The sequence below is a fragment of the Procambarus clarkii genome, chromosome 60, assembly GCF_040958095.1.
Source record: "Procambarus clarkii isolate CNS0578487 chromosome 60, FALCON_Pclarkii_2.0, whole genome shotgun sequence".
Taxonomy (NCBI): domain Eukaryota; kingdom Metazoa; phylum Arthropoda; class Malacostraca; order Decapoda; family Cambaridae; genus Procambarus; species Procambarus clarkii.
This window is the reverse complement of record NC_091209.1, coordinates 11,316,475-11,336,506: the sequence shown is the minus strand read 5'-3', so window position 1 is coordinate 11,336,506 and position 20,032 is coordinate 11,316,475. Positions and strand designations below refer to the sequence as shown.

Here is a 20,032-nt window from a genome sequence, read left to right as displayed (position 1 = left end):
GCACAGATACCATAATTGATTCATATATCTGCTGGCCGGGCTCACCATAGCCCGTGCTACTTGGAACTTTTTGTTCCGAGTAGCTGAATTTAAAACAGCGGCAGCTTCCCCCCCACTTACGGGCTATTCATGCCCGTGCCACCCGTTGGGCGGCTTAATCTGTATCAGCCATCAGTCAGTTTCTCTCCTTGCGCTCGATCTTGCTGTGATGAAGGCTAATTGAGCCGAAAACGCTCTCGGCATTCTCTAACTCTTCAAATGCGGATTTTCCTCATACTTGGAACAATGAAGCATTTCCACGCATGATATATTGCACTATAAGACTCAAGTCTAATTATTTGATTCTATCCATTGTACAAGAAGTTGTGCTGGCGTCTCGTGTTCCGGGTCCTCTTGGGTCCTCTTGAGGTCTGGCGACCCGTGTTCCGGTGACTCTTGGGTCCTCTTGAGGTGTGGCGACCTGTGTTCCGGTGACTCTTGGGTCCTCTTGAGGTGTGGCGACCTGTGTTCCGGTGACTCTTGGGTCCTCTTGAGGTGTGGCGACCCGTGTTCTGGTGACTCTTGGGTCCTCTTGAGGTGTGGCGACCTGTGTTCCGGTGACTCTTGGGTCCTCTTGAGGTGTGGCGACCTGTGTTCCGGTGACTCTTGGGTCCTCTTGAGGTGTGGCGACCCGTGTTCTGGTGACTCTTGGGTCCTCTTGAGGTGTGGCGACCTGTGTTCCGGTGACTCTTGGGTCCTCTTGAGGTCTGGCGGCTCGTGTTCCGGTGACTCTTGGGTCCTCCTGAGGTCTGGCGACCCGTGTTCCGGTGACTCGTGTGTCCTGACGCCGGGTTATTCATCCTACATACTGAGGCTTCGGGCGAGTTAATGGCAACACCAGGCTGGTACAGTGAGCAGCAGCAGCAGCAGCAGCAGCAGCAGCAGCAGGAGGAGGCAACAGAGACTGTGGCAGGCTGGCACATGGTGCGACCAGTCACCACTAGCAGGGTATCGAGCTGGGGTTCTCCAGTCATCGTCCTGCTCCACCTGGTCACATGTCCTGGGCTACATCACGGGGAATGTTATGATGCGGCCAGTACTGTATCACTGCTTACGGGCTCACCATAGCCCGTGCTACTTGGAACTTGTTCAGGGTAGCTGAATCTATAACAACAACAGTGTCACTGCAGCTGGTGGTGGTATTGGTGCCCTTGTAACCACTTAGGCCAGCTGCTGCTGCTAGTGGTACTAGTAACTAGTTGGGCTTGGTATTGCTGCCAATATTCTGCTACTGGTATGACTATTGCAAGCAGGTGTTGGTGAAGGTAATGTTGGTGGTTGTAATGATGGGGTGCAGCCGCTGCTATTGTTGTTGTATTCTGCAACGTAGATATGTGTGGTGTATGCTGTAGCGAGCACTGTGTGGATAATACTGGCGTGGTGTGTGTGTGTGTGTGTGTGTGTGTGTGTGTGTGTGTGTGTGTGTGTGTGTGTGTGTGTGTGTGTGTTGTGACCAGGATAACACCAGGTGAGGCAGCCTTGTAGCCTCCCGACCAGGATAACACCAGGTGAGGCAGCCTTGTGGCCTCCAGACCAGGATAACACCAGGTGAGGCAGCCTTGTGGCCTCCAGACCAGGATAACACCAGGTGAGGCAGCCTTGTGGCCTCCCGACCAGGATAACACCAGGTGAGGCAGCCTTGTGGCCTGCCGACCAGGATAACACCAGGTGAGGCAGCCTTGTGGCCTGCCGACTAGGATAACACCAGGTGAGGCAGCCTTGTGGCCTGCCGACCAGGATAACACCAGGTGAGGCAGCCTTGTGGCCTCCAGACCCGTCCTCTTACTAATGCCTCACATATTTTACAAAAGTCGACCAATTCGTTACAAAAGTGTCGTATTAGTACAAATTAATGCCCCGTAATATTAACGTTTTCCATACATCGTCCTCGATAGGTTAGATGGGTCAATTCGGTCAATTTCTGACCACAATATCAGATACTAGTGTACGAACTGTACTCGCCTAATTGTGCTTGCGGGGGTTGAGCTTTATCTCTTTGCTCCCGCCTTTCAACTGTCAAATGCGCCACAAGTGTACTGGTTGCCAGGTGTACACGCCTGGCAAGCGTGTACACCTGGCATAGTTCACCTGTTATCCTTACAATTGGAGGCAACTGTTTAATGTGTGTGGTTAAACATATTCAATATTTGACTGCGGGACATTGTGATGTAAACAGTCCGTCATGTCCACCCCCCCCCCCCCCCGAGGGGAGTGGCGTCTTAACCCCGCTGCTGTGCCGGGTAAGCCCACCACGGGCTCACCATAGCCCGTGGTACTTGCAACTTTTTGTTGCAAGTAGCTGAATCTAAAACAACAGTAGTGGGGTGGCGTGCAGAACACGACCAGCAGCTGCGGAGTCCACGCTGGTAAATGTTCTCTTTACGTGTATCTTATGACCGTCGTGGTTGGCAATATTCCCCTCTCGGTCATATTTAAGGAGGCACGAGTCGGTACATTAGACACGGAAGACATCTCCCGTCACGCAGGTTTACGGGCTATTCATGCCCGTGCCACCTTTTGGGTGGCTTAATCTTCATCAATTAATCATCTGCCGTCATGCAGGGTGCAGTCGCACCTCCACAGATCTCTAGTATCAGCTCTTGATACTGGTAATGGCTCAAAAGGGCCACCACTTACGGGCTATTCATGCCCGTGCTACCTTTTAGGTGGCTTAATCTTCATCAATCAATCAATCAATCAATCAATCGGTAGATTAGAGAACTGTATTAGAGGAAGTAACAGGTCGCAGCTGAGGTGGAATTAGGGGAATTAAGGAACTGTGCCCAACCACTTTAATCGTCGGGGATCAAACGATGACCTGCAGAAAACGAAGTCGTCGCTGTACCAAGAAGTTTAAGTGGTTGAATACAGCATTATAAGGCAAATTATTAGTATTTATCTTTTTTTTTACAAAAATAAATATCCTTTGTTATCCATTAAAATACACACTCGCACACCACCTTACCTTGAGGTGCTTCCGGGGCTTAGCGTCCCCGCGGCCCGGTCGTCGACCAGGCCTCACAGTCCTTTTCCAGCCACACTCAGACCCAGCCACCAGCTCCAGTACAGCCTACACCCGGCCCTCACATCTTGGTCAGCTATACACTTACATTTCATCAGGAACTAGTGTGTGTTCGTCGCGTATTCACTTACCTTAATACACAAGGAAATCACAGTAACGTGATACATATATTGTAAAAATCATTGCATCAGATCGAGGATGGAAGCAGCGTCCTGGATAACACCAGACTCGCACATCGTGGTTTATGGGTTATGGTGTGCGTCTGGGACCACTTCGGACGCGAGTTCGACCCCCCCGTCTTGCTCCAATGATTTTCTCAATACCCGAAGACCACCAGAGGCTCCTATGGGCCCAGAAGCCGATGGTTTGGGGATGGTTCCCTCAGTTTTCACGAGGACTTTTGTGGACTGTAGCGCACTCTTGGTGTCTACACATAACCCAACCCACACACATGAATGAGTGTTACAGTTGTATTTACAACTTCGTTCCGTAAGATATTCCATGGCTTTATTATTCTTGAGTGAAAAGTATCTCCTGTGTCTCTTACTTAGTGGCTTGTTGAGCTTGGACTTGTTGACCCTTGTGTGTGTTACAGTGTGGCTTGTTGAGCTTGGAGCTGTTGCCCCTTGTTTAATACATTGGACCTTTTAAAAAAAAAGTTGCCTGGATAAATGTCTTCCAACTTGTTCAATATTTTTAAAGGTCTCGATAAGATCTGGTCTGTCATAGTTAGTTAGTTTTTTTTATCCCTGAGACCCTCAACCTTTCTTGGTATGAGAATTGATTTAGTTTAGTGAAGAGCAGAGGTGCCATAGGCACAATCAGAGAACACTGTATAAACATGAGAGGTCCGCGGTTGTTCAACGTCCTCCCAGCAAGCATAATAAATATTGCTGGAACAACCATGGACATCTTCAAGAGGAAACTAGATTTATTTCTCCAAGGAGTGCCGGACCAACCGGGCCGTGGTGGGTATGTGGGCCTGCGGGCCGCTCCAAGCAACAGCCTGGTGGACCAAACTCTCACAAGTCAAGCCTGGCCTCGGGCCGGGCTTGGGGAGTAGAACAACTCCCAGAACCCCATCAACCAGGTAGTTCTGGGATGATTTTCGTGTTTGTGCTGAACGTTTCCAATGGTAAAACAAACGAGCACAGGTTGTGTTTGGTGATCACCTTTGAGGTGGTTATCTTGAGGTTATCTTGAGATTGAAATTGAAATAAGTTTATTGAGGTAAAATACACACAAAGGGATGAGGTAGCTCAAGCTATTCTCACCCCGTTCAGTACATCGTGTTAATACATACATATACACACATCACAAACAATAAACATATTACCAAACATTCTGAGAGATAAACATCAACATTTCCTTTCTTGAGATGATTTCGGGGCTTTAGTGTCCCCGCGGCCCGGTCCTTGACCAGACCTCCACCCCCAGGAAGCAGCCCGTGACAGCTGACTAACACCCAGGTACCTATTTTACTGCTAGGTAATAGGGGCATAGGGTGAAAGAAACTCTGCCCATTGTTTCTCGCCGGCGCCCGGGATCGAACCCGGGACCACAAGTCCTGTGTGCTGTCCGCTCGGCCGACCGGCTCCCCTGGTGATCGGTGAATGGTCCAACAATCGACTTGAGAATGGTCCAGGACGGACCGAAACGTCGTCGTCCCTTCACCTTCTAGTGTGTGGTCTGGTCAACTTACTTTAGCCACGTTATTGTGACTTATCGCCTGCATAGTGCTGCTTATATTTTAGGCTCTTCATTCCTTTTACTTAGGCCTCTCAGTCCCTAGTTTGTACATCCCGAACACCTTCCTGAGTCGCCTCGTGTATTATCAATCTGGAGGCTGGGTTTGGTAGGCATAGTGTCCTTCATGTAGTAGTTTTACGGTCTACTCATGCCCGTGCTACCTCCTGGGTGGCTTAATCTTCTTCAAGGGAGCCGGTCGGCCGAGCGGACAGCACGCTGGACTTGTGATCCTGTTGTCCTGGGTTCGATCCTAGGCGCCGGCGAGAAACAATAGGCAGAGTTTCTTTCACCCTATCCCCCTGTTACCTAGCAGTAAAATAGGTACCTGTGGGTTAGTCAGCTGTCACGGGCTGCTTCCTGGGGGTGGAGGCCTGGTCGAGGACCGGGCCGCGGGGACACTAAAAGCCCCGAAATCATCTCAAGATAACCTCATTCATCAACGCAGTATTAGGTCTTGATTATTTTACTATTAAAGTACCGTCTCCAGTCTGCTATGTGTGTGTCCTCTCTACCCCCCCCCCTTCCCCCCATCCCAGCAAAACATTGCCGACATTGTGACAAAGTAGGTCATTGTGACGCTGTTACCTATCCTGGCCTGTGACGCTGCTACCTATCCTGGCCTGTGACGCTGCTACCTGGCCTGGCCTGTGACGCTGCTACCTGGCCTGGCCTGTGACGCTGCTACCTATCCTGGCCTGGCCTGTGACGCTGCTACCTGGCCTGGCCTGTGACGCTGCTACCTGGCCTGGCCTGTGACGCTGCTACCTATCCTGGCCTGGCCTGTGACGCTGCTACCTGGCCTGGCCTGTGACGCTGCTACCTGGCCTGGCCTGTGACGCTGCTACCTATCCTGGCCTGGCCTGTGACGCTGCTACCTATCCTGGCCTGTGACGCTGCTACCTATCCTGGCCTGTGACGCTGCTACCTATCCTGGCCTGTGACGCTGCTACCTATCCTGGCCTGGCCTGTGTTCCAGCAGAAGCGTGCGAAAGTCAACAAGCAGGCTCAGATCCTGTAGTGGCTCCATAAATGTCGTAGCCTATGCGTGGGTCCTCGCGACTCCTACAACATTTCAGGCGCGAATCTAAACTAGCGTGACCTATGGAAGGCCAGGGCCAATCAGCGGCCGTCATGCCCGTATACGCGTGTGGTTTTTCAGTTTAAACGATGTTTTGATTTGCAGCTCACGCACGCACGCAGACAGACAAGAACGGAGACACAAGCACTCGGATACGCGCACGTGTGACAACTAGGGCACATGCAACATGCGCAACTGAATGCGCACATGCACAACTAGGTGAATACGTGATTAATAAAGGATGCCTAAAAGCTGTCTTATTAAGGAAAATTCCAGTCAACAAGGCTGAGCACTTATAAGAACATCGACTCTTCTCTAATTCAGACAAGGGATGCCACGTGTGTGTGTGTGTGTGTGTGTGTGTGTGTGTGTGTGTGTGTGTGTGTGTTTATCTAACATAGTTTGCAAGCCCGGGCTTCAGCTCTTGGGTTTCGATTTGGTTACTGTCGGTCTTGTTATGCATTCTCTCACGATCCCTTTGTTTCTGGCCAGATCCACCCCTCCCCTCCCCCCCAAACCTCTAGCTCGTCTCGTTCCACTTGTTTACTGGCCTTACAGTGAAGAAGTGTTTCCTAACATCCCTGTGGCTCGTCTCAGTGTCTTGAGGGATGGTACTGAAGACTATATTACAAGCTTCTATGCTTATTCTCTCGTTACTCTGCTGCTCAGCCTGAAGTCTGTATATATTTCCTCAGTTTCTATGAGTATTTTATATATCTGGATCATGTTCCCTGTGCGTGCAAAGTGAATTTTAACTATTATATATTTTGTTAAATGTTGTTGAAGAGGTGATGGGAGTAAAGTATAGCTGTGATGTTGCCCATTTTGTAGCTGGCTTTATAAATAGCTGCCTCGTATGGGTCAATAGGCCTGCTACAGCTGCCTCGTATGGGTCAATAGGCCTGCTACAGCTGCCTCGTATGGGTCAATAGGCCTGCTACAGCTGCCTCGTATGGGTCAATAGGCCTGCTACAGCTGCCTCGTATGGGTCAATAGGCCTGCTACAGCTGCCTCGTATGGGTCAATAGGCCTGCTACAGCTGCCTCGTATGGGTCAATAGGCCTGCTACAGCTGCCTCGTATGGGTCAATAGGCCTGCTACAGCTGCCTCGTATGGGTCAATAGGCCTGCTACAGCTGCTTCGTATGGGTCAATAGGCCTGCTACAGCTGCCTCGTATGGGTCAATAGGCCTGCTACAGCTGCCTCGTATGGGTCAATAGGCCTGCTACAGCTGCCTCGTATGGGTCAATAGGCCTTCTACAGCTGCCTCGTATGGGTCAATAGGCCTGCTACAGCTGCCTCGTATGGGTCAATAGGCCTTCTACAGCTGCCTCGTATGGGTCAATAGGCCTGCTACAGCTGCCTCGTATGGGTCAATAGGCCTTCTACAGCTGCCTCGTATGGGTCAATAGGCCTGCTACAGCTGCCTCGTATGGGTCAATAGGCCTGCTACAGCTGCCTCGTATGGGTCAATAGGCCTGCTACAGCTGCCTCGTATGGGTCAATAGGCCTTCTACAGCTGCCTCGTATGGGTCAATAGGCCTGCTACAGCTGCCTCGTATGGGTCAATAGGTCTTCTACAGCTGCCTCGTATGGGTCAATAGGCCTTCTACAGCTGCCTCGTATGGGTCAATAGGCCTGCTACAGCTGCGTTTGTTCTTGTGTTCTTTTCCAGAGACAATACATATTGTTCTTTTGCCTTTTCAGATCCTGTTCTGCACGCTCAACACACACAAGGTCGACATGACCAAACTCTTAGGGGGACAAATCGGCCTAGACGACTTCATATTTGCACACCGGAAAGGTAAATCAATGTGACCTTGATGCTGTTTGTTCTAATGTCTGGTGAACAAGAGTGTGTCTGGTGAACAAGCGTGTGTCTGGTGAACAAACGTGTGTCTGGTGAACAAGCGTGTGTCTGGTGAACAAACGTGTGTCTGGTGTGTGTGTTCTTATATGTTAGCGAGTCATCATACATGAGAACAATGTTGGTATACAGGCTTAAGATCCGTATGTGCTAGAGGGAATGATGTGTTGGATCTTTAATGGAAACTGCAGGAGGCCTATTAACCCATATGAGGCAGCGTCATAACCCATATGAGGCAGCCTCATAGCCCATATGAGGCAGCGTCATAACCCATATGAGGCAGCGTCATAACCCATATGAGGCAGCGTCATAACCCATATGAGGCAGCGTCATAACCCATATGAGGCAGCGTCATAACCCATATGAGGCAGCGTCATAACCCATATGAGGCAGCGTCATAACCCATATGAGGCAGCGCCATAACCCATATGAGGCAGCGTCATAACCCATATGAGGCAGCGTCATAACCCATATGAGGCAGCGCCATAACCTATATGAGGCAGCGCCATAACCCATATGAGGCAGCGTCATAACCCATATGAGGCAGCGCCATAACCCATATGAGGCAGCGTCATAACCCATATGAGGCAGCGTCATAACCCATATGAGGCAGCGTCATAACCCATATGAGGCAGCGTCATAACCCATATGAGGCAGCGTCATAACCCATATGAGGCAGCGTCATAACCCATATGAGGCAGCGTCATAACCCATATGAGGCAGCGTCATAACCCATATGAGGCAGCGTCATAACCCATATGAGGCAGCGTCATAACCCATATGAGGCAGCGTCATAACCCATATGAGGCAGCGTCATAACCCATATGAGGCAGCGTCATAACCCATATGAGGCAGCGTCATAACCCATATGAGGCAGCGTCATAACCCATATGAGGCAGCGTCATAACCCATATGAGGCAGCGTCATAACCCATATGAGGCAGCGTCATAACCCATATGAGGCAGCGTCATAACCCATATGAGGCAGCGTCATAACCCATATGAGGCAGCGTCATAACCCATATGAGGCAGCGTCATAACCCATATGAGGCAGCGTCATAACCCATATGAGGCAGCGTCATAACCCATATGAGGCAGCGTCATAACCCATATGAGGCAGCGTCATAACCCATATGAGGCAGCGTCATAACCCATATGAGGCAGCCTTATAACCCATATGAGGCAGCCTCTTGGTCCTTATGAGGCAGCCTCTTGGTCCTTATGAGGCAGCCTCTTGGTCCTTATGAGGCAACTTCTGTTGGCCCATATGTGACAGGTCCTATTTATATCTACCCAAACGCATTCAAATGCATGTCTAACCTACGATTGAAACAATTCAGCGATCCCACGTCTATTATTCTGCCTGGTAATTTGCTCCATAAATCAACAATCCTGTCTCCAAGCCCGTATTTACCCAGGTCTTGCCTGAAAAATTATGCCTTGATCTTATTATATATCGTATTTGCTAGAGGATAGGACGCATGTTTTTGGTCCAGCACTGTGTATATATATTGTATTTACATGCATACAATCACATTTTTTCATCTTGCCAAACCACTTGAAAGTGCAGATGAGGAGTCACAATCACGTGGCTGAAAAATGTTGACCAAACCACACACTAGAAAGTGAAGAGACGACGACGTTTCGGTCCGTCCTGGACCATTCTGAAGTCGATTGATAATGGTCCAGTACGGACCGAAACGTCGTCGTCGCCTCACTTTCTAGTGTGTAGTTTGGTCAGCACTTTAAATCAATTGCAATGAATATCTGATAAAACTTACGCAAATATTGTTTCTGCAACATATTCTTGCCAATACATGTTGATTGTAAGAGAGTCGAAGGCGTATGCACCTTGACTTGCATCACATAGAAACTTGTATGTGTTAATGATAAAGTTTCTACATATAGAGGACTTACATATTAAAGTTATGTCGGCATTCTCCGAATCAGCGAGATATAGAAATCTTTCAAATGTAAACATTAGACAACTGCCCACTTCTAATTTCTAATTTATATACTTTCAATTGAATGTGTGTGCTGTTTGACCTATATTTGTCTATATAAATGCCAGATCTTTGCCAGCTTGGTCAGGGTGACACACACGTTATAACCTTTGCTTCTGTGTACTGAAGATTATATTACAGTCTTCTTTATTGGGTATCTCTAAAAAAAAATGAGGAAGTTTAATACATCACATTTGCATTCATTAGTTTTAAAGTTCACACAATACTGTGAAAGTTTGTGAAGTCAACTGACTAGGCTATATGCCTGGATATTAGGATAACAAAAGGATAACAAAATCACATATTTTATGAAGAGGATAACACATAATAACAGTACTGAAACATACAACAACCCATTCATATAAAATTGACGGGCCTAAACGTTGTCATTTTAATTTCATGTTTGTGTTATAAATGTGTATCACCTTACTTCCCCGGTCTTGACAAGATGGCGTCAGTCATTAAGTAGAGGTTGTGCGTTCCTTCACTTGCTAAATGGGGTCCTGTAGCGCAAGTGTCTTCGTCCTCGGCTCACACCCGAGAGACCCTGGTTCAATCCCAAGGCGGGACAGAAACGAGTGTTCAAGTAAGTTTATTGAGAAAAGGAAGTACATCTCAAAAGGATAGAATAGCTTAGGCTATTTCTACCCTCGTAAAGGAGTGTTTACGTTGTTTTGTACGTAATATCCCCGTTAACCTATTGGTAAATAGGTACCCGGATGGACCGTGGGGAAGGTCAGTAGTTGGCCTAAAGTGGCCTGGATATGGGTCACCTCGATAAGCTCAAGTACAGGCATCCTGTCCCCGACAACGGGAGTTATTTAAGTGGCCAATATCAGGGCCAGATTTGGTTTTTTGGGCTCTAGGCCAAAAAACAGCTAAATTGGTCCCACCGTGTGGTCAGTGTGGATATTCAAAGGCTAAACACATGCATGTAGACAGCTGGTGGGGCCCTTCCTGGTGCTGGTGGGCCCCCCCGGCCACGGCCTACAAGGCCTTTTGGCAAGTCCAGCCCTGGCCAATATGCCTTATTACTCGGCTTATTCATTTGTCTGAAAATTCTCACCAAATTGATTGCCTGGATGCTTCTTCCATCAACCAATTGCAAGAGCAGTGTTAATATATATCATCAAATCTGCTTTAATACAAATTACTAATGCGCCCAACATGAAGATTAATAATTGTACACAGTGGATCCTTTTAATGATTCATTTAAGATGTAAGAGGATTACCGGGGAAAGATATCTCCCAGTGGGTACACTGACGACCCAGTGGCCACACTGGCGACCCAGTGGCCACACTGGCGACCCAGTGGCCACACTGGCGACCCAGTGGCCACACTGGCGACCCAGTGGCCACACTGGCGACCCAGTGGCCACACTGGCGACCCAGTGGCCACACTGGCGACCCAGTGGCCACACTGGCGACCCAGTGGCCACACTGACGACCCAGTGGCCACACTGGCGACCCAGTGGCCACACTGACGACCCAGTGGCCACACTGGCGACCCAGTGGCCACACTGACGACCCAGTGGCCACACTGGCGACCCAGTGGCCACACTGACGACCCAGTGGCCACACTGGCGACCCAGTGGCCACACTGGCGACCCAGTGGCCACACTGGCGACCCAGTGGCCACAATCTCCAGGAGTAAGTCGAATCGACGTCATCAACGTTGATTCGACGTCGAACAAACACGATATTGTGCCCATTGATACCTGGTTGATGGGGTTCTGGGAGTAGTTCTACTCCCCAAGCCCGGCCCGAGGCCAGGCTTGACTTTGAGAGTTTGGTCCACCAGGCTGTTGCTTGGAGCGGCCTGCAGGCCCACATACCCACAACAGCCCGGTTGGTCCGGCACTCCTTGGAGGAAACAATCTAGTTTCCTCTTGAAGATGTCCACGGTTGTTCCGGCAATATTTCTTATGCTCGCTGGGAGGGTGTTGAACAACCGTGATGTTTATACAGTGTTCTCTGATTGTGCCTATGGCACCTCTGCTCTTCACTGGTTCTATTCTGCATTTTCTTCCATATCGTTCACTCCAGTACGTTGTTATTTTACTGTGCAGATTTGGGACTTGGCCCTCCAGTATTTTCCACGTGTATATTATTTGATATCTCTCTCGTCTTCTTTCTAGTGAGTACATTTGGAGAACTTTGAGACGATCCCAATAATTTAGGCGCTTTATCGCGTCTATCCATTAAGTAGTCACTTGGGAGTAACGTTCAGTCAAAGTAGGTTCATTGTTTACATCCAGGTTTCCTTGACGTGTGTGGTTGTGTACACAGGTCGGCCGAAGGAGGTGGAGATCACCAAGACGGAGGACGCGCTCGGCCTCACCATCACCGACAACGGCGCCGGTTACGCCTTCATCAAGAGGATCAAGGAGGACTCCGTTATAGACAGAATCAAACACATAGAGGTTAGTGCTGTCGTAAACACTCTTGGGACGTGTGCTATGCTAACTTTGGCCCTCCTCTTAGGGGTAGGAATGTGTGTGTGTGTGTGTGTACTCACCTATTTGTGCTTGCGGGGGTTGAGCTTTGGCTCTTTGGTCCCGCCTCTCAACTGTCAATCAACTGGTGTACAAATTCCTGAGCCTACTGGGCTGTACTTCCTGAGCCTACTGGGCTATCTACATTTAAAACTGTGTATGGAGTCAGCCTCCTCCACATCACTGCCTAGTGTGTGTGTGTGTGTGTGTGTGTGTGTGTGTGTGTGTGTGTGTGTGTGTGTGTGTGTGTGTGTGTGTGTGTGTGTGAGGGCCACAACATTCCGTGGTGGTAGTGTGGGAGCGGTGACGGGGGGCTGCTATTAGCCTCGTTACACTGCCACCCACCTGCTACTGGCCGTGACCGTCAGCGCCTCGGCTCCTCTTCCCGCCACCTTCCTCTCTCTCCGCGCATCTTGCCTTCGTAAACCGCTCTTGCTTGGCTTCGATACGCTCGAGCACGGCTCTCTTCATTGGTCCGGTGAATAGTGTGTGTTTGTCAGCCCGTCCTTCAAACAAAGACCCAAAGTCCATTCCATGCACCCGCCAAACCCTCTGTTTCTGAATGAAAAATCGTTTACACACGACTCACAACTGACGACGTCCGAACACTTCCGGAACAAGTGCTTCGCTCACGTCCTCTGCTCGAACCACAATTCTATAAATGCTTCACCCACGAACTTGTAAATACAAATAATTACCAACAGAACCTAAACACCTAACCTATGCCAAACTATACATACAATTTTTATGTATAAGTATATTAATTTATGACAACAAACCAATTTTTAATACACAGTATATTAAAATTGATGAATGCACTTGGGGAGGACGGCCGCTGCTTTAACCAGCCTAGTGTGAGAACGGGTTGAATTCTTCACCCACGTTCTACAAATACAAATAATCGTCAAGAGAACCTGGAGAGAACTGTTCAAGAGAGAACTGGATAAGCACCTCCAAAGGATACCTGATCAACCAGGCTGTGACTCGTACGTCAGGCTGCGAGCAGCCGCGTCCAACAGCCTGGTTGATCAGTCCAGCAACCAGGAGGCCTGGTCGACGACCGGGCCGCGGGGACGCTAAGCCCCGGAAGCACCTCAAGGTAACCTCAAGGTAAGGTAACCTAAACACCTAACGTAACCAGTGCCTGTATATGTACAATATACTAATATATAATAATATTAATTTATATTTGATAAAATTCCCGTTTTGAATGAACAGCATGTTAACATTGATGACAGTGTCCACTCCTTCTGAAGATGTATTAATATACGAAAGTACTTAAGGAAATTCCTGTTTCAATTTTCCTCCGTGGTCTGACACTGTCACATTTTTAATCACGTGTTTATTTTCGTGATATACACACATTAACATTGATGAATGCGTCCTTGGGGTCGACCGCTGGATGGGGTGGACTTGATCTGTGGATGGGTTGAAATTTTGTGTAAGTTTTTCCAGATCGTCACATAAAAAAAGACAAATGCTTGTTAATCTAGTAGTTTTTCATTCCCTGTTCGTGAATGAAAAACACTTTACATACGATTCATAACTAATGACCTGCGAATTTTTGTTGACTAGTGCTTTTGCCAACCAATCCTCGGGCTAGGCTTGTTTGACAGTACGTCCTCATCAACACGGGCAAAATGCACGTCAATCCAGCAATTAACCCGTTCTCAGACCAGGTCCATTACATCCAGCGGTCGACCCCAAAGACACATTCATGAATTTTAACATGCTGTTCATTCAAAACGGGAATTTTCTCAAATATAAATTAATATTAATATTGACGAATGCGTCTGCGGGGTCGATGTGGGGGGTCCTCTAAGGAGCCTGTGGCCAGATTCACGAAGCAGTTACGCAAGCACTTACGAACCTGTACATCTTTTCTCAATCTTTTTCGCCTTTGGTTACATTTATTAAACAGTTTACAAGCATGAAAACTTGCCAATCAACTGTTGTTATTGTTATAAACAGCCTCCTGGTACTTCGGAGCTCATTAACTGTTTAATAATTGTAAACAAAGCCGTCAAAGATTGAATAAAGATGTACAGGTTCGTAAGTGCTTGCGTAACTGCTTCGTGAATCTAGCCCCCTGGTTGTTGTGATAGAGAAGCTGCCGTCCCTCCGAGCCTGAGACAATGAATATTCCAGGGTTTAGTTACACTGTAGCACTGTACACTGTAGCACTGCACTGTAGCCTTGGTAGCACACTAGACCTACTCACGCATAGGCGAACGTATTCACAACACTCATGATATATTCCACATTACAACTTGTGTGTTAATGCTAACTTTCTCCTTTTGTGAGCGTTAACTACCTAATAACTCCGCGGGTGGTTAACGCTCGTAAGCGCTTAGCAATCGTTAACTGCTATGCATTTACCCCAGTCAATTAGTCAGAACTAAGCTGAAAGTATTTTGGTTAAAATAGTGATGCATAGATTGAGGCTGATGCCACCTCTCACCATGATTTTGGAAACAGGGTGATGATGGTGATTACGGGCATGGTGATTGATAATGACCGATTATCACAATGATTGTAAGCAAGGAGGCACCATGCACTCGTCAGACCGTGGTCACTACTCACTGTCCGCGGGAAGCATAATTATATAACAATGTGTGGTTTCCTCCGAGGCTATGGGTCCCCTTCTTCCAGCCAGTGGTGGTACTCCCTTCTCTAATAATTATATAATATAATTATAATTATTTAATTATACAGCGGGCACCGAACCGGCGTCCAGGGAACTGTCTGGCTCACAACACCTTATATTCAATATATCTTGACTTTTATATTGTTTTCCAAAGGCGTTGGGACTCCATTTTGTGAAAGTCAGTTGTCTGGGTTCGATGCTTGGCTTCTGTACCTGGAATAGTGATGTCGTAATACTAGCTGTAATGTATGTAGTTTCATTTAGCGTTAGTTGACGTAGTGCAAGTTTGTGACGGATTCGGTGTAGTGGTCTCGGCTAGAGTACACCAACGGTTTGTGAAGTGTTACATTTCGAGCACTTCCTGGATGTCTTGGAAAGCGCAGCTGTTCCTCAAGTTGTTTGAGAATGTTTCCAGGAAGAATAAGGGTGATACGAGCCGTCATGTGCAAGGAGGAAGTGGTACTTGAATGAAGAGTATGTAAGTACCAGGCAGGAAAATATCCGTGTGAAGGTTATAGTGGCGTGACAACGTCCGTCGGGTCGTTAACAACTGGTGTGTTGTGGCCGCCCAAGACGAGGAGCCCTGCAGGGGGCGGCGGAGGTCTCTGGTGGCGCGCTCTCACGGTGCCGCGGCCGACCAAGGCCACACCTGTGTGGTCTTCCTGTACAGGTGCCGCGAGCGACCCGTGTCACTAAACGAGTTTTCCTCTCACGTCACGTATAAGCAACGGGGGTGGTACCTGCGATGGTACCTGGGATGTGAGGGTTCCGGAACTATATACATTAACGGTGAACTGAAATAAAAAGCTACACACGTTCTCAGTTTAGTTCTGAAAATTGCATTTGTGTTAAGAGACGGCTGTTGTTCTAGCATGCCGTGTACGGGGATGTTTACACAATAGTCCGACTTGTCTCGTGACGTTAGAAAGAATATAGGAGTTTGTACCCTGGCGAGGTCAGAATCTTATAAGCAGGTTTAGATAGGTCACCAGAGGTCATGGTACTAGTACCCTGGCTAGGTCATGGGTCACTACTGGCGCATGATATTTGTTTTTTGGTAGGTCGTTTATATATTACAGTTTAACCATTTCCTTAAGGAGGATAAGGTACAGGTAACAGTTTCTGTTGGCGTAGTGGTAACGCCCTCGTACTGCAACTTCGCGAGCTGTTTGGTCTGGGTTCGAATCCTGGCCAGGGAAGATCTTATAACTGTTTGCCCTTGTTCACCCAGCAATGATTGGGAACCAGGTTGTTAACCAATTGACAGGTCGTGTTCCTGGGAAAACTAGTAAGGTTAACGCTCACCATGAGCAATGGGAAGGGAAAGTTCTCAGCTTACAAACACGAGTCTGAAGTAGTGTGCTGCTATACGCACCTGTGAGACGGAAACCCTGTCTGACCCTCTGGCTTGTGTGTGGCTTGGCCGCGGCGGTAACAACACCTAGTTAGTGTTTTGACGGCGTCGTGTTATCCTGACACCTCTCTCTGTAGAGGATGTTGGCCGACCTTGTGGGTGGACTCCTGGCGTCTCCCTCAACCCTCCCCCTCTCCCCGCCTCCCACAACCCTCCCCCTCTCCCCCTCTCCCCGCCTCCCACGACCCTCCCCCCCGTACTCCCACAACCCTCCCCAGCCTCCCACAACCCACCCTCACCTCCAACAACCCTCCCCACCTCCCACAACCCTCCCCCACCTCACCTGGTATCCTTCACGCTGCACCAGGTGAATGTGGCCTCCTCACAGTGCTCCTCCGCACCTCCCTCCCAGGTTACCCTCCAGGTCGCCAAGAACAACACCACCACCACCAGTCCTGTATAGTGTGCCCACTGCCTGTGCAGACCTGTACAGGCACACTGCCTGTGCAGACCTGTGCAGGCACACTGCCTGTGCAGGTCTGTGCAGAACTGTAACAGGCAGTTCACTTGGTATGTGCCAGTTGGGTTAGTTATTTAACTCGTACTTTTGTATAGAGATATTCGTGAGGGAGAAGCGAGGCTCTTGCAAGGGGCCAGGAGCCAGATTCACGAAAGCACTTACGCAAACACTTACGAACCTGTACATCTTTTCTCAATCTTTGGCGGCTTTGTTTACAATTGGTAAACAGTTAATGAGCTCCGAAGCACCAGGAGGCTGTTTATTACAATAACAACAGTTGAATGGGAAGTTTTCATGCTTGTAAACTGTTTAATAAATGTAACCAAAGCCGTCAAAGATTGGAGAAAGATGTACACGTTCGTAAGTGCTTGCGTAACTGCTTCGTGAATCTGGCCCCAGGTTCGTAAGTGCTTGCGTAACTGCTTCGTGAATCTGGCCTCAGGCGTTCATCTGCAGGTCACGATGGGGGGCGGGGGGGGGGCGCTGACCCAGTCTCCCGCCCACATCTTGTCGATAACGTGTACTGATGTGTAGTATTTAACACATTTTACACATGGCTATGTAGTATTATAGGGACGCTGGAAATACTTGAGGCTTCATGTGTTCCAAAGTGGATAATTAGTGGCGGTTATGGCAGTAATTTGTTTGAATAACCGGTTCGTCCCGGTACATTGAGGGTGACCGGTTCGTCCCGGTACATTGTGGGTGGCCGGTTCGTCCCGGTACATTGTGGGTGGCCGGTTCGTCCCGGTACATTGTGGTGACCGGTTCGTCCCGGTACATTGTGGGTGGCCGGTTCGTCCCGGTACATTGTGGTGACCGGTTCGTCCCGGTACATTGAGGGTGACCGGTTCGTCCCGGTACATTGAGGGTGACCGGTTCGTCCCGGTACATTGAGGGTGACCGGTTCGTCCCGGTACATTGAGGGTGACCGGTTCGTCCCGGTACATTGAGGGTGACCGGTTCGTCCCGGTACATTGTGGGTGACCGGTTCGTCCCGGTACATTGAGGGTGACCGGTTCGCCCCGGTACATTGAGGGTGACCGGTTCGTCCCGGTACATTGTGGGTGACCGGTTCGTCCCGGTACATTGAGGGTGACCGGTTCCACTGAACTTTGTTTTTGTTCACTTGATCAATGGTTCTGAGAATATTGTGTGGTAAGCTAGTGGCACCTCTCCCTCTAGTGGCACCTCTCGCTCTAGTGGCACCTCTCTCGCTCTAGTGGCACCTCTCTCGCTCTAGTGGCACCTCTCTCGCTCTAGTGGCACCTCTCTCGCTCTAGTGGCACCTCTCGCTCTAGTGGCACCTCTCGCTCTAGTGGCACCTCTCTCGCTCTAGTGGCACCTCTCTCGCTCTAGTGGCACCTCTCTCCCTCTAGTGGCACCTCTCGCTCTAGTGGCACCTCTCTCGCTCTAGTGGCACCTCTCGCTCTAGTGGCACCTCTCTCGCTCTAGTGGCACCTCTCTCGCTCTAGTGGCACCTCTCTCGCTCTAGTGGCACCTCTCTCGCTCTCGTGGCACACAAGCGTGGCAAGGTCCGGTTTCCTCAGCCTCGTGGAGGCTCAGGGACCAGTACTCACCTAATTGTGTCTGTGGGGGTTGAAGGAAGGAACTATCAGGGGAAAGCGCCAAGCCATTAGACTATATAGCACTTGGAAGGGGTCAGGATAAGAGTTGGGGATGGGACGGGGGAAGGGAATGGTGCCCAACCTCTTGGGTGGTCGGGGATTGAACACCGACCTGCATGAAGCGAGACCGTCGCTCTACCGTCCAGCCCAAGTGGTTGGGTTTGCGGGGGGTTGAGCTTCGACTCTTTGGTCCCGCCTCTCGACTGTCAATCAACAATGTACAAGTTCCTTGAGCCGTTTGTTGTTGTTATAGATTCAGCTACTCGGAACAAGTTGCAAGTAGCACGGGCTATGGTGAGCCCGTAACTTACCTGGCACAGGAGCGGGGCAAGTAGCACGGGCTATGGTGAGCCCGTAACTTACCTGGCACAGGAGCGGGGCAAGTAGCACGGGCTATGGTGAGCCCGTAACTTACCTGGCACAGGAGCGGGGCAAGTAGCACGGGCTATGGTGAGCCCGTAACTTACCTGGCACAGGAGCGGGGCAAGTAGCACGGGCTATGGTGAGCCCGTAACTTACCTGGCACAGGAGCGGGACAAGTAGCACGGGCTATGGTGAGCCCGTAACTTACCTGGCACAGGAGCGGGGCAAGTAGCACGGGCTATGGTGAGCCCGTAACTTACCTGGCACAGGAGCGGGGCAAGTAGCACGGGCTATGGTGAGCCCGTAACTTACCTGGCACAGGAGCGGGACAAGTAGCACGGGCTATGGTGAGCCCGTAACTTACCTGGCACAGGAGCGGGGCAAGTAGCACGGGCTATGGTGAGCCCGTAACTTACCTGGCACAGGAACGGGGCAAGTAGCACGGGCTATGGTGATCCCGTAACTTACCTGGCACAGGAGCGGGGCAAGTAGCACGGGCTATGGTGAGCCCGTAGTGGACTTACCTGGCACAGGAGCGGGGCAAGTAGCACGGGCTATGGTGAGCCCGTAACTTACCTGGCACAGGAGCGGGGCAAGTAGCACGGGCTATGGTGAGCCCGTAGTGGACTTACCTGGCACAAGAGCGGTGCAGGTCCATGAGCCTAATAGGCTCTATTATATGTACATTTGATTATGTGTGTGGAGTCAGCCTCCACCACATCACTTCCTAGTGCATTCCATTTGTTAATTCTGGCGCTGAATTAATCTTTCTAATGCCTGTGGTGTCGACGACTGTGTTCATTGCCGGGCTCTCCATAGTGTCGAGCCTCGCAAATTTATACAACTGGTAAGGCAGTTTGTTTATTTTTTGGTATTTAATATGGGAGTAAAAGATAGAGGGAGGAAGGAGAAAGGAAAGGAGGGAGGGAGGGAGGGAGACGGGCTGAGTGGAATCTCTTAAGAGGTTTTTAAAAGCTAGCTCAAACAAGCACTCTACATTAATTGTTACATACAAAATACATATTTCCCTGGTAGTAGTGTAGTGTGAGGGAGAAGTATAGCCGCTGTACTGAGGTACTGATGGTGTTCCAGGCACGTGTACACTGAAGTGTGTACACGTACATTAAGATTAAGCCACTCAAGAGGGTGGCACGGGCATGAGTACCCCGTAAACCAATCCGTATTGTTGTTTTAGATTCAGGTACTCGGAACAAAATGTCCAAGTAGCACGGGCTATGGTGAGCCCGTAATGGAGTTCGGTTATTTGC

The 20,032-nt window shown here is 49.4% G+C and overlaps 1 protein-coding gene across 1 annotated transcript in view; it reads left to right on the top strand.

Moving 5' to 3' along the window:
- Positions 1-20,032, top strand: part of kermit (PDZ domain-containing protein GIPC-like protein kermit) — a 78,638-nt gene that overhangs the window by 39,591 nt on the left and 19,015 nt on the right. The window contains exons 2-3 of the mRNA XM_045756340.2: positions 7,596-7,692; positions 12,047-12,180. Of these exons, the coding sequence (XP_045612296.1) occupies positions 7,596-7,692; positions 12,047-12,180 (231 nt within the window). The remainder of the gene's footprint in view (positions 1-7,595; positions 7,693-12,046; positions 12,181-20,032) is intronic.